Source organism: Cololabis saira, chromosome 9 (genome assembly GCF_033807715.1).
Source record: "Cololabis saira isolate AMF1-May2022 chromosome 9, fColSai1.1, whole genome shotgun sequence".
Lineage (NCBI taxonomy): Eukaryota > Metazoa > Chordata > Actinopteri > Beloniformes > Belonidae > Cololabis > Cololabis saira.
Genome location: NC_084595.1, coordinates 38,687,920 through 38,702,585, shown reverse-complemented (window position 1 = coordinate 38,702,585; position 14,666 = coordinate 38,687,920). Strand labels below are relative to the sequence as shown.

The 14,666-nt window shown below is 43.2% G+C and overlaps 1 protein-coding gene across 1 annotated transcript in view; it reads right to left on the bottom strand.

Annotated features, from left to right (window-relative positions):
- Positions 1–1,212: 1,212 nt before the first annotated feature.
- Positions 1,213–14,666, bottom strand: part of LOC133451135 (proepiregulin-like) — a 40,198-nt gene continuing 26,744 nt past the window's right edge. The window contains exons 3-5 of the mRNA XM_061730081.1: positions 3,930–4,056; positions 3,659–3,805; positions 1,213–2,556 (exon numbers count right to left, since the gene is read on the bottom strand). Of these exons, the coding sequence (XP_061586065.1) occupies positions 2,436–2,556; positions 3,659–3,805; positions 3,930–4,056 (395 nt within the window). The 3' untranslated portion in view covers positions 1,213–2,435. The remainder of the gene's footprint in view (positions 2,557–3,658; positions 3,806–3,929; positions 4,057–14,666) is intronic.

Genomic DNA, 14,666 nt, shown 5'->3' with positions numbered 1-14,666 from the left:
GAGACACATAAAAGAGTAAAAGGTATATAGCAATATAATAATTAGATAATCAATGTTAATCAAACGCAGTAAAAAAATAACATTTTAAGATTTTAAGACCCTCATCTGAGTTATGATGGGTGTAAACAATAAATAACATTGTTTTAAGGAGCTTAATTGGGGGAGACTGGGCCCTTTATAAGAAGCTTCAGTAGTTCACAACTTACTGTTTCTTTCATCTACAACGTATTTTGAGAAATGCAACAATAGATGGGGTGTACGGTCATGTGAGGATAATAGACCTCATCTCATCATCTGGGCAGATCCTAGCAGATTTAAAGTCTTTGCTATAATGAACGTGTACTGAAGATGGATAAAAACTTGGACACTATGGTTATAACAGTGGGGTCAGACTGCCTTGCTGAAACCTTATTATATCATTATTTTGACAATAATTGTATTTGACAGCTAAATTATTCAACTAAGTGTAACTCTGCTGTTGCCTAGTTGTATTTTCCACTCGGGACACATTTAACTTCTCTGATGAAATTGAGTACTAAGGAGCTAATTAAACTTCAGCATTGTTCTTAACATTTCTATGTTCCTACTGTGAAGCACTTTGAGCTGCAATTCTTGTATGAAAGATGCTATAGAAATAAAGTTTATTATTATTATTAAACGTTCTACGTATCACAGTCAGTCTTATGAAAGCAGAAGCTGCTTGGTGACGCTGCAGTCGAGCTGCTGCAGCAAACTGTGAATCACTGTGTTACATAGATGGATGAAATAATCACTGTTTAATCTGATCAATCTTCTTATTACATCAAGAATTTTGCTGCCTTTGCTGACGTCATTGTTTTATTTTGTTCTGTCACCATGAACTTTCACAGATCCTTCATTTCTTTGTTGGTACAATTTCCACAAGGACAAAAATAACAACTGCAACAATGAGTTTTTCCGTCTCTTCCAGCTAATTTACATCACAGCAGCTTACCAGATACAGAGACTTCCTCACGTCAGCCTGAACCTCCAAATTGTAGTACAGTATATTGCAGTATATTGTTGCTGGATTTAGGGTGAAACTCTTGGGTCGGTGCTCGAGCCTCGTGGGTAAAATATGAGACTTTTTGAAAAGGATGTTTTGGTCAGTCAAATTACTGCAGGCAGACTTGTGATGGCAGAAGAAGAAATGGTTTATTAATTCTGATATTTCAGAGGATGTTTTCATAAGCGTATTCAAGCTTAATGTCAAGAGCAAATAAGAAAATGAAATAAGGAAGAATGTAAGAAAGTTGAGAGTTATTGTAATAAATAAAGGGAGCACACACTTCAAATCTGAAATGATATATTTAATTGATGTTTTTCTTTTTTATCTCAGAGATGTGTCCTCCCACAAGGACAGCTACTTCTACCATTGCAAGAATTTCATGCATAAATGTGAGAGCTGCATGAAAGCTTGACAAGAATGCCAAGACTCTCCGTTGTACCTTTATCATGTGACTGAAGGCAATGTCATATACAGGTGTAAAAAAAAAACTATTTCTTTTTATAATTAGCTGTAAGAGTTTCTAAAACATAACGGATTCCATTGTATACAATAATACTTTAAAATAAGGTATTGCATCAGAAATACTAGTTGACTAAACAACATTTCAAGTAATAAAACAGAGCTGTTGTGCTACGCTACAACTTCAGAGGCAGAAATTATAAAAAAATAAAAAAGGTTGTAATGGTAAACTGCAAATGGCAAAAGACCATAATAAATATAACGTTTAACCGGGCTACACATGAATGATAAATGAGTTTTAAAGTTCAGAAGGCAGGCAGATGAAAGCTGACTATTATACTTTATTTCAGACAGATTTAAGCTTTTCTGAACTTCATTAAGGACCTCTGAAATGCAAAATTAATATCTATCTTTTTGCATTCTGGCAAAAAAGACAAACTTTTTATTTGAGAAAAAAAATCTGAGGCATTATTAACTTTAGTAAACACAGTAAAAATGACTGTCCGTCAAATTCATTGAAAGTTATGGCTTCTTGCATGTAAAACAAATCACTAGGTTTAACAAATTAGGCATAACATCTGAAAGAATGAATCACAACAAGTCACTACAGATTCACTAGTCCATCTCACCCCTCACATTTAATCTTTTCTATGGATTTTCCACCACCATATGGGTGGTTTCGCCCGCACACACCGTTTTTGTGTGTTTGGCTATTCATCCTTTCAATCTGAAACTTAAGAACCAGTTATGCCACATAAAAGCTGTTTTTGTTTAACCGTTTTAATCTCTTTGTGAATATCTGCCCGCCCGATAAAGCTGCGTGACGTAGAGAGCTAAAATAGGAACATTGCTGTAAACCAGCCCCAGGTTTTGTTTTTGTCTGCTACTTTTAGATTAAAGAGAAAGTCCTGCTCCTGTAACAGGTGACGTGGGCGAGCCCATATCGCATTTAAATCTTCTGGACTCCCTTGTAACCCTGCTGCTTCTGCTGCTTCTGCTGTTTCTGCTGCTTTTGCTGCTTCTGTTGCTTCTGCTGCTTCTGCTGGTGCGGGTATTTGTTTTTCCTATACCTGCAAAGACAACACAAGACACTGAACAATGCTTTACGGGCACTCTGTGTAGCTCTACTAGCTCTGTCCACATGGGGACAGTATAAACATCTCCAGTGGGACAAAGTAATACTACAAGACAAGCACAGCAAATATATTGCTCCTATGAACCTAGAGGTACTACTTGCACAGGAATGCAGACTAAGAAAAACCCCACTTTTGAGGAAGAGGCACCTTCAAGCCAGACTTCAGTATGCTCGAGACAACCTGGAGAAAGATTATTCATACTGGAAGCGTGTCTTATGGTCTGACGAGACTAAACTAGAGCTCTTTGGCCACAGGGACACTGCTTACGTTTGGAGAAAAAAAGGACAGGCATTCAACCCAAAGAACACCATCCCCACAGTGAAGCATGGTGGTGGGAGTATTATGCTGTGGGGATGCTTCAGTGCATCTGGAACAGGAAATCTTGTCAAGGTGGATGGAATCATGAATAAAGAAAAATATTTGGCTATTTTGAAAGAGAACCTTAGGCAGTCAGCTGTGAAACTGGGTCTGAGACGTCACTTCATCTTCCAACATGACAAGGATCCTAAACACACCTCCCTCTTGGTGAAGAACTATCTCCAGACGACCAAAGTGAATGTCATTGAATGGCCTGCACAAAGCCCTGACTTAAATCCAATAGAAAATATGTGGGGTGACCTAAAGAAACATGTCCATGCCAGGCACCCATCAAATCTAGAGGAACTGGAGAGATTTGCCAAAGAAGAATGGGCCAGGATTCCTCAAATGAAGTATGAGAGACTTGTTGTAAACTACGACAAACGTGTGCAGGCAGTAATACAGCAAAAAAGATACACAATTGACTATTAGGGTGTGGGGGGCTAATAATTTTGACCCTGGTAGTTTTTGTGTTTTGTACAATATCTTCATTTCTGAGTGGAAAATAAAATAGTGTAAGCATCCAAAATAAAACTACGAAGTCTACAAAAAGCTGTGTTCAGTTTATTTTGCTCTGGTTAATATCACTTGGAAAAAACTTAGAAAACAAGCACTATTTTGTAAGGGGGCTAATAAAATCTTCCTCAACTGTACATACCAACACAGGTGAAAGACTTACCACTTGCAGAAGAAGTACAGAGCACCAGCCAGACCTGTCATCAGCAGACCCACAGTGAAAGTAATCATGAGGGCTTGCTCTTCACCCATTGGCCTAACAACGAGCTCCGGCATGGCACATCTGGGGCCATTGAAGCCCCTTTCACACCTGCAATACAAATATAGTAGTCATGCGTAATGATGAAGCAGAATACACAAACACACACGCATGCACGCACGCATGCACACAGCTACTCAACCACCAATGCAAACAGTGTAGTACATGAACATACTTGCAGACGTGCTCATTCATCTCCACCAGCAGCATGCACTGGCCCTTGTTCAGGCAGAAGCTGTCGAATGAACTCTCGCAGGGCTTGATCGACCGCTTCGCCACGTGATGGCGCTCTTCTCCCTGCCCTGAAAATCAGCAATGGAAAGATTTTCACCTGAATGTCTGTGGGTCCTCTCTGGGGGTACGTAACAAAAAACAGAAACAGAAAAGAAAAAAAGAAAAGAAAAGAAAAAACATCTCTTAAATCTGATAAATCCAATAGATAGATAGGTTGTAAATGATAACTTCAAATATGTTTTTTCAATATAACTTTTGCATGAATCATATGCCCCTGTGACCCTGCAAAGGTTAAAACGGGTATAGAACATGGATGGATGGATGGATGGATGGATGGATGGATGGATGGATGGATGGATGGATGGATGGATGGATGGACAATATGCAGCATCAGAATCAGGATAGCCGTATCAGATTTCTATTTGTTTATTGTTTGATTTCTTCCATACAGCAAAACTTCCCCAGATAGCACAGTAATGAATTATTAATTAATAATTGATAATTGACTGCCACCTTCAAACCTTTTAAACCTCAACGGTAGTCACATTTAAAAAAAAAACATTTCACTGTTTTTCTACATTTTCTTTATTTTACAGTTTCTGAGTGTTGGTTAAAAAAAAAGCCAGACATTATAATCTGTATTTTCAGTTGCTTTCAGATTTACACACCTATGAAAATAGCATATGGGAAAAAAAGTTTGCTTTGAGGGTTTTTAGCCAATGATAGTTTGACAAAAGTTCACCACCAGCTCCGTCAGCACCATCAGTTCCAGCAGCAGGACCTCATGAAGGAAACAGAGCTCAGAGGCTTTTAGGCTCTTTGTTTGGGGTTTTTGTTTTTTAAATAACTGAAAGCATGCTTTACATAATACTGCAATCACGTACAACTCTGAGTACATCTGCATGTTTAACTTAAGATCATCCAGTCCAGTATTTTTTATTTTGTCCAGCATGTCCAAAGGTAAAGAAAATGAAAACAGTTGTCTCTTTCTGGAGTTCAACTTGGAACCCAATTTCTTTCTAGTAGATTATACAGTTTGAGATTAAGCTTCTCAACCTGCATATTGATGGTTTGTTTGCTGGAAATGTAAAGGGATCATGACTACTGGGTTGGCAGTAAAAGGATATAAGATGAATTAAAGCTGCAAGCAGCGATGAACGGGCCCTCGCACTCACGGCCACCGCCCCCCATAAGCATATCAGAAACGACACCAGCCACGACTTCCTATGTCAAACCATTCAAAAGTTATAGCAGAAAAAAGGGACAACCAATCAGAAGAAGGGGGGGGCTAATTCAGGCCAATGAAGGTCAAGGACTCCATACAGAATCTGATGACACCACCCACGACTCTCTATGTCAAACCATTCCAAAGTTATAGCAGAAAATCGGGACAACCAATCAGAAGAAGGGGTGGGGCTAATTCAGGCCAATGAAGGTCAAGGACTCCATACAGAATCTGATGACACCACCCACGACTCTTTATGTCAAACCATTCAAAAGTTATGGCAGAGAAAAGTTTTCTAGGGGGCGCTGTTGAGCCGTTTGGCCACGCCCATTAATGTAAACCATGAAATATCCAATTTATCACCAAGTCTGGCTTGCATGCAAAATTTGGTGACTTTTTGAGCACTATCAAATATGGACCAATCAGATGAAGGGGACGAGCGCTTTTTCGCGTCTAGCGTCATCACCCTACTCGCCACCGATTGGTCGGGGGGCGGGGCCGTCATCACCCTACTCGCCACTGATTGGTAGGGGGGCGGGGCCGTCATCACCCTACTCGCCACTGATTGGTCGGGGGGCGGGGCCGGCAGACGTTTGAATCAGGAAGCGGGAGTCAGCGCGAGAGCGACTGGCGGCTCGCGGCGATTTTATCATTAAAAAAAGGACAACCAATCAGAAGAAGGGGCGGGGCTAATTAAGGCCAACGAAGCTTGAGGACTCATTACAGAGTCCCATGACATCACCCACAACTTCCTATGTCAAACCATTCAAAAGTTATGGCAGATAAAAGTATTCTAGGGGGCGCTGTTGAGCCGTTAGGCCACGCCCATTAATGCAAACCATAAAATATCAAATTTATCGCCAAGTCTGGCTTGCATGCAAAAAATGGTGACTTTTGGAGAACTATCAAATATGGACCAATCAGATGAAGCGCGCGCTTTTTCACGTCTAGCGTCGCCACGGTAACACTTTTGAAAGAGAAAAGTAATGCGTGTAGTCGCAAGATGGAGACGCACATTTTGAGGTATAACACACCTGGGTGCACGTTACGGTTCGGGCCGTATTAATTGCCGAAGGAATGGCATAAATTGCGCCAAAATTACACAATTAATTCAAAATAGCTGACTTCCTGTTCGGTTTCGGCCATGGCTCCAAGAGACTTTTCTTTAAGTTGCGACATGATCCAGGTGTGTACCGATTTTCGTGCATGTACGTCAAACCGTATTGTGGGGCTTGAGGCACAAAGTTTTCCGGGGGGCGCTGTTGAGCCGTTTTGCCACGCCCATTAATACAAACCATGAAATATCAAATTTATCGCCAGGCCTGCCTTGCATGCAAAATTTGGTGACTTTTGGGGAACTATCAAATATGGATCAATCAGATGAAGGGGGGGCGCCCCTTATGGCATCTAGCGTCGCCACGGTAACACTTTTGAAAGAGAAAAGTAATGCGCGTAGTCGCAGGATAGAGACGCACATTTTGATGTATAACACACCTGGGTGCACGTTACGGTTCGGGCCGTATTAATTCTCAAAGGAATGGCTCATATTGCTCCAAAATTACGCGATTCATTCAGAATGTTCAAAATGGCCGACTTCTTGTTCGGTTTCGGCCATGGCGCCAAGAGACTTTTCTTTAAGTAGCAACATGATAAAGATGTGTACCGATTTTCGTGCATGTACGTCAAACCGTATTGTGGGGCTTGAGGCGCAAAGTTTTTTCTGTCTGAACCAATCAGATCAAGGGGGGGTGCGCTTTTTGGCATCTAGCGTCGCCACGGTAACGCTTTTGAAAGAGAAAAGTAATGCGTGGTGTCGGAGGATGGAGACGCACATTTTGATGTATAACACACCTGGGTGCACGTTAAGGTTCGGGCCGTATTAACTGCCGAAGGAATGGCATAAATTGCGCCAAAATGACACAACTAATTCAAAATGGCCGACATCCTGTTCGGTTTCGGGCATGACGCCAAGAGACTTTTCTTTAAGTTGTGCCATGATACAGGTGTGTACCAATTTTCGTGCATGTACGTCAAATCGTATCGTGGGGCTTGAGGCACAAAGTTTTCCGGGGGGCGCTGTTGAGCCATTTTGCCACGCCCATTAATGCAAACCATGAAATATCAAATTTTTCGCCAGGCCTGACTTGCATGCAAAATTTGGTGACTTTTTGGGCATGTTTAGGGGGGCAAAAAGGCCTTCCTTTTGTCAGAAAAATAATAATAATAAATTAAAGCTGCAAGCAGCGATGAACGGGCCCTCGCACTCACGGCCACCGCCCCCATAAGCATATCAGAAATGACACCACCCACGACCTCCTATGTCAAACCATTCAAAAGATATAGCAGAAAAAAGGGACAACCAATCAGAAGAAGGGGCGGGGCTAATTCATGCCAATGAAGGTCAAGGACTCCATACAGAATCTGATGACACCACCCACGACTCTCTATGTCAAACCATTCAAAAGTTATAGCAGAAAATCGGGACGACCAATCAGAAGAAGGGGCGGGGCTAATTTTCACCAATTATGGTCAAGGACTCAATACCGAGTCCCATGACACCACCCACGACTCTTTATGTCAAACCTTTCAAAAGTTATGGCAGAGAAAAGTATTCTAGGGGGCGCTGTTGAGCCGTTAGGCAACGCCCATTAATGCAAACCATGAAATATCAAATTTATCACCAGGCCTGGCCTGCATGCAAAATTTGGTGACTTTTGGAGAACTATCAAATATGGACCAATCAGATGAAGGGGGCGCACTTTTTGGCGTCGAGTGTTGCCACGTTAACGCTTTTGAATGAGAAAAGTAATGCGCGTCGTCGCAGGAAGGAGACGCACATGTTGATGTAAAAAAAAAAACACACAAATTGCTGACAATAATCTTTGCATTGAGCTGAGATCGATCCCACGATCTCCCACACAAAAGACAGTGACATTACCACTGAGCCACGAATCAGCTTGGCCATTTTCTGACTGACTGACTTAGGACATACCAACATAGCGATGTAATCTGAGTCCCGAATTGTTTTTTCGTAATTTTTAAAGTATTTGTAAGATATAAATATTAGTAAAACCCCACTATTTATTCTTTTCTGAATAGCATGTTCCAGTCTTTACTTCCTAGACACACACACTGCATGGAAGGGAGCGTTTGATTTATTGTTCACGTAACATTACTTTTATTTTTTCACAACCAAACCACGCACTTTATTTATGTCATTTGCACCGGGCAAGGACAAAAAATAAATGATTCCACCAAAATTCCAGAGATTTTTGTGGTTGGCTGACACATTACCAGCATATTTCAAATATGTCAAACCATTCAAAAGTTATAGTCAGAAAATATGGACAACCAATCAGAAGAAGGGGCGGGGCTAATTCAGGCCAACGAAGCTTAAGAACTCATTACAGAGTCCCATGACACCACCCACGACTTCCTATGTCAAACCATTAAAAAGTTATAGCAGAAAAAAGGGACAACCAATCAGAAGAAGGGGCGGGGCTAATTCAGGCCAATGAAGGTCAAGGACTCCATAAAGAATCTGATGACACCACCCACGACTTCCTATGTCAAACCATTCAAAAGTTATGGCAGAGAAAAGTTTTCTAGGGGGCGCTGTTGAGCCGTTAGGCCACGCCCATTAATGCAAACCATGAAATATCAAATTTATCGCCAAGTCTGGCTTGCATGCAAAATTTGGTGACTTTTGGGAAACTATCAAATATGGACCAATCAGATGAAGGGGGGGCGCGCTTTTTGGCGTCTAGCGTCGCCACGGTAACACTTTTGAAAGAGAAAAGTAATGCGCATAGTCGCAGGATGGAGACGCACATTTTGATGTATAACACATCTGGGTTCACGATACGGTTCGGGCCGTATTAATTCTCGAAGGAATGGCATATGTTGCTCCAAAATTACGTGATTAATTAAGAATGTTCAAAATGGCCGACTTCCTGTTCGGTTTAGGCCATGGCGCCAAGAGACTTTTCTTTAAGTAGCGACATGATAAAGATGTGTACCGATTTTCGTTCATGTACGTCAAACCGTATTCTGGGGCTTGAGGCGCAAAGTTTTTTCTGTCTGAACCAATCAGATGATGGGTGGGCGCGCTTTTTGGCGTCTAGCGTCGCCACGGTAACGCTTTTGAGAGAGAAAAGTAATGCGTGGTGTCGGAGGATGGAGACGCACATTTTGATGTATAACACACATGGGGGCTCGTTACGGTTCGGGCTGTATTAACTGCCGAAGGAATGGCATAAATTTCGCCAAAATGACACGATTAATTCAAAATGGCCGACATCCTGTTCGGTTTCGGGCATGACTCCAAGAGACTTTTCTTTAAGTTGTGCAATGATACAGGTGTGTACTGATTTTCGTGCATGTAGGTCAAACCGTATCGTGGGGCTTGAGGCACAAAGTTTTCCGGGGGGCGCTGTTGAGCCATTTTGCCACGCCCATTAATGCAAACCATAAAATATCAAATTTTTCGCCAGGCCTGGTTTGCGTGCAAAATTTGGTGACTTTTTGGGCACGTTTAGGGGGGCAAAAAGGCCCTCCTTTCGTCAGAAAAATAATAATAATAATAACAAGCAGCGATGAACGGGCCCTCGCACTCACGTCCACCGCCCCCATAAACATATCAGAAATGACACCACCCACGACTCTCTATGTCAAACCATTCAAAAGTTATAGCAGAAAAAAGGAACAACCAATCAGAAGAAGGGGCGGGGCTAGTTCAGGCCAATGAAGGTCAAGGACTCCATACAGAGTCTGATGACACCACCCACAACTCTCTATGTCAAACCATTCAAAAGTTATGGCAGAAAATCGGGACAACCAATCAGAAGAAGGGGCGGGGCTAATTCAGGCCAATCCTGGTCAAGGACTCAATACTGAGTCCCATGACACCCCCCACGACTCTTTATGTCAAACCATTCAAAAGTTATGGCAGAGAAAAGTTTTCTAGGGGGCGTTGTTGAGCCGTTAGGCCACGCCCATTAATGCAAACCATGAAATATCTCATTTATCACCAGGCCTGGCTTGCATGCAAAATTTGGTGACTTTTGGAGAACTATCAAATATGGACCAATCAGATGAAGGGGACGAGCGCTTTTTCGCGTCTAGCGTCGCCATAGTAACACTTTTGAAAGAGAAAAGTAATGTGCGTCGTCACAGGACAGAGACGAACATTTTAATGTAAAACAAAAATTTCGGCATATTGCCAGCCTTGAACTCTCGACCTCTGGCAGCAAAGACCGCAATAATCAGGCTGAGCTAAGTCTCAGCTATCCCTTTCATTTGACCTACTGGCTAAGGACAGACCAACATAGCGATAAAATGTCTGGAACTTTTTTTTCCTAATTTTTAAAATATTTGTAAGTTATAAATATTAGTAAAACCCTACTATTTTAATTATTACTTTTTCTGTAACCATTCTGCCAAGGTTGTAACCGGGCTGAGCCGGGAATATTTCTGAGGTCACCACATTACAGGGAGCTGATTGGTCGGGGGGCGGGGCCGTCATCACCCTGCTCGCCACTGATTGGTCGGGGGGCGGGGCCGTCATCACCCTACTCGCCACTGATTGGTCGGGGGGCGGGGCCGTCATCCGCTACTCGCCACTGATTGGTCGGGGGCGGGGCCGTCATCACCCTACTCGCCACTGATTGGTCGGGGGGCGGGGCCGGCAGACGTTTGAATCAGGAAGCGGGAGTCAGCGCGAGAGCGACTGGTGGCTCGCGGCGATTTTATTATAAAAAAAGGACAACCAATCAGAAGAAGGGGCGGGGCTAATTAAGGCCAACAAAGCTTAAGGACTCATTACAGAGTCCCATGACACCACCCACGACTCTCTATGTGAAACCATTCAAAAGTTATGGCAGAGAAAAGTATTCTAGGGGGCGCTGTTGAGCCGTTAGGCCACGCCCATTAATGCAAACCATGAAATATCACATTTATCGCCAGGCCTGGTTTGCATGCAAATTTTGGTGACTTTTGGAGAACTATCAAATATGGACCAATCAGATGAAGGGTGGGTGCGCTTTTTCACGTCTAGCGTCGCCACGGTAACACTTTCGAAAGAGAAAAGTAATGCCTGTAGTCGCAGGATGGAGACACATATTTTGATGTATAACACATCTGTGTTCACGTTACGGTTCGGGCTGAATTAATTCTCGAAGGAATGGCATAAATTTCGCCAAAATGACACAATTTATTCAAAATGGCCGACATCCTGTTCAGTTTCGGCCATGGCTCCAAGAGACTTTTCTTTAAGTTGTGCCATGATACAGGTGTGTACCGATTTTCGTGCATGTACGTCAAACCGTATTGTGGGGCTTGAGGCACAAAATTTTCCGGGGGGCGCTGTTGAGCCATTTTGCCACGCCCATTAATGCAAACCATGAAATATCAAATTTATCGCCAGGCATGGCTTGCATGCCAAATTTGGTGCCTTTTGGGGAACTATCAAATATGGACCAATCAGATGAAGGGGGGGTGCGCTTGTTGGCGTCTAGCGTCGCCACGGTAACACTTTCGAAAGAGAAAAGTAATGCGTGTAGTCGCAGGATGGAGACGCACATTTTGATGTATAACACATCTGGGTTCACGATACGGTTCGGGCTGAATTAACTCTCGAAGGAATGGCATATATTGCTCCAAAATTACGCAATTAATTCAGAATGTTCAAAATGGCCGACTTCCTGTTCGGTTTCGGCCATGGCGCCAAGAGACTTTTCTTTTAGTTGCGACATGATACAGGTGTGTACCGATTTTCGTTCATGTACGTCAAACCGTATTATGGGGCTTGAGGCACAAAGTTTTTTCTGTCGAACCAATCAGATGAAGGGTGGGCGCGCTTTTTGGCGTCTAGCGCCGCCACGGTAACGCTTTTGAAAGAGAAAAGTAATGCGTGTTGTCGCAGGATGGAGACGCACATTTTGATGTATAACACACTTGGGGGCACGTTACGGTTGGGGCTGAATTAACTTTCGAAGGAATGGCATAAATTTCGCCAAAATGACACGACTAATTCAAAATGGCCGACATCCTGTTCGGTTTCGGGCATGACCCCAAGAGACTTTTGTTTAAGTTGTCCCATGATACAGGTGTGTACCGATTTTCGTGCATGTACGTCAAACCGTATCGTGGGGCTTGAGGCACAAAGTTTTCAAGGGGGCGCTGTTGAGCCATTTTGCCACGCCCATTAATGCAAACCTTTAAATATCAAATTTTTCGCCAGGCCTGACTAGGGTGCAAAATTTGGTGACTTTTTGGGCATGTTAAGGGGGGCAAAAAGGCCTTCACTTTGTCAGGAAAATAATAATAATAATAATTAAAGCTGCAAGCAGCGATGAACGGGCCCTCGCACTCACGGCCACCGCCCCCCATAAGTATCAGAAATGACACCACCCACGACTTCCTATGTCAAACCATTGAAAAGTTATAGCAGAAAAAAGGGACAACCAATCACAAGAAGGGGCGGGGCTAATTCAGGCCAATGAAGGTCAAGGACTCCATACAGAGTCTGATGACACCACCCACGACTCTCCATGTCAAACCATTCAAAAGTTATAGCAGGAAATAGGGACAACCAATCAAAAGAAGGGGCGGGGCTAATTTTCACCAATTATGGTCAAGGACTCAATACCGAGTCCCATGACACCACCCATGACTCTTTATGTCAAACCATTCAAAAGTTATGGCAGAGAAAAGTTTTCCGGGGGGTGCTGTTGAGCCATTTTGCCACGCCCATTAATGCAAACCATGAAATATCAAATTTATCACCAGGCCTGGCTTGCATGCAAAATTTGGTGACTTTTGGAGAACTATCAAATATGGACCAATCAGATTAAGGGGGCACGCTTTTTGGCGTCTAGCATCGCCACGGTAACACTTTTGAAAGAGAAAAGTAATGCGCGTAGTCGCAAGATGGAGACGCACATTTTGAGGTATAAGTCACCTGGATGCACGTTACGGTTCGGGCCGTATTAATTGCCGAAGGAATGGCATTAATTGCGCCAAAATTACACAATTAATTCAAAATGGCCGACTTCCTGTTCAATTTCGGCCATGGCGCCAAGAGACTTTTCTTTAAGTTGCGACATGATACAGGTGTGTACCGATTTTCGTTCATGTACGTCAAACCGTATTATGGGGCTTGAGGCTCAAAGTTTTTTCCCTCTGAACCAATCAGATGAAGGGTGGGCGCACTTTTTGGTGTCTAGCGTTGCCGCGGTAACGCTTTTAAATGAGAAAAGTAATGTGCGTCGTTGCAGGACAGGGACGCACATATTGATGTAGAAAAAAAAAAAATTGCTGACAAAAAAGTCCGGATACTGCAGGAATCGAACTCTGATCTCTGACTCCAAAGACGGGAACACTCTGGCTGAGCTAAGACTCAGCTTCTCATTTCTATTTGACCTACTGACTTAAGAGAGGCCAACATATCGATATTTAGTAATGTAAGTCTGGAGCTGTTTTTTCTAATTTTTTTAAATATTTGTAAGTTATAAATATTAGTAAAACCCTACTATTTTAATTATTACTTTTTCTGTAACCATTCTGCCAAGGTTGTAACCGGGCTGACCTGGGAATATTTCTGACGTCACCACATTACAGGGAGCTGATTGGTCGGGGGGCGGGGCCGTCATCACCCTACTCGCCACTGATTGGTCGGGGGACGGGGCCGTCATCACCCTACTCGCCACCGATTGGTCAGGGGGCGGGGCCGTCATCACCCTACTCGCCACCGATTGGTCGGGGGGCGGGGCCGGCAGACGTTTGAATCAGGAAGCGGGAGTCAGCGCGAGAGCCACTGGCGGCTCGTGGCGATTTTATTATAAAAAAGGGACAACCAATCAGAAGAAGGGGCGGGGCTAATTCAGGCCAAAGAAGCTCAAGGACTCATTGCAGAGTCCCTTGACACCACCTACGACTTCCTATGTCAAACCATTCAAAGTTTATAGCAGAAAAAAGGGACAACCAATCAGAAGAAGGGGCGGGGCTAATTCAGGCCAATGAAGGTCAAGGACTCCATACAGAATCTGATGACACCACCCACGACTCTCTATGTCAAACCATTCAAAAGTTATGGCAGAGAAAAGTATTCAAGGTGGCGCTGTTGAGCCGTTAGGCCACGCCCATTAATGCAAACCATGAAATATAAAATTTATCACCAGGCCTGGCTTGCATGCAAAATTTGGTGACTTTTGGAGAACTATCAAATATGGACCAATCACATGAAGGGGGGGCGCGCCTTTTGGCGTCTAGCGTCGCCACGGTAACACTTTTGAAAGAGAAAAGTAATGCGTGGTGTCGCAGGATGTAGACGCACATTTTGATGTATAACACACCTGGGTGCACGATACGGTTCGGGCTGAATTAACTCTCGAAGGAATGGCATAAATTTCGCCAAAATGACACAATTTATTCAAAATGGCCGACATCCTGTTC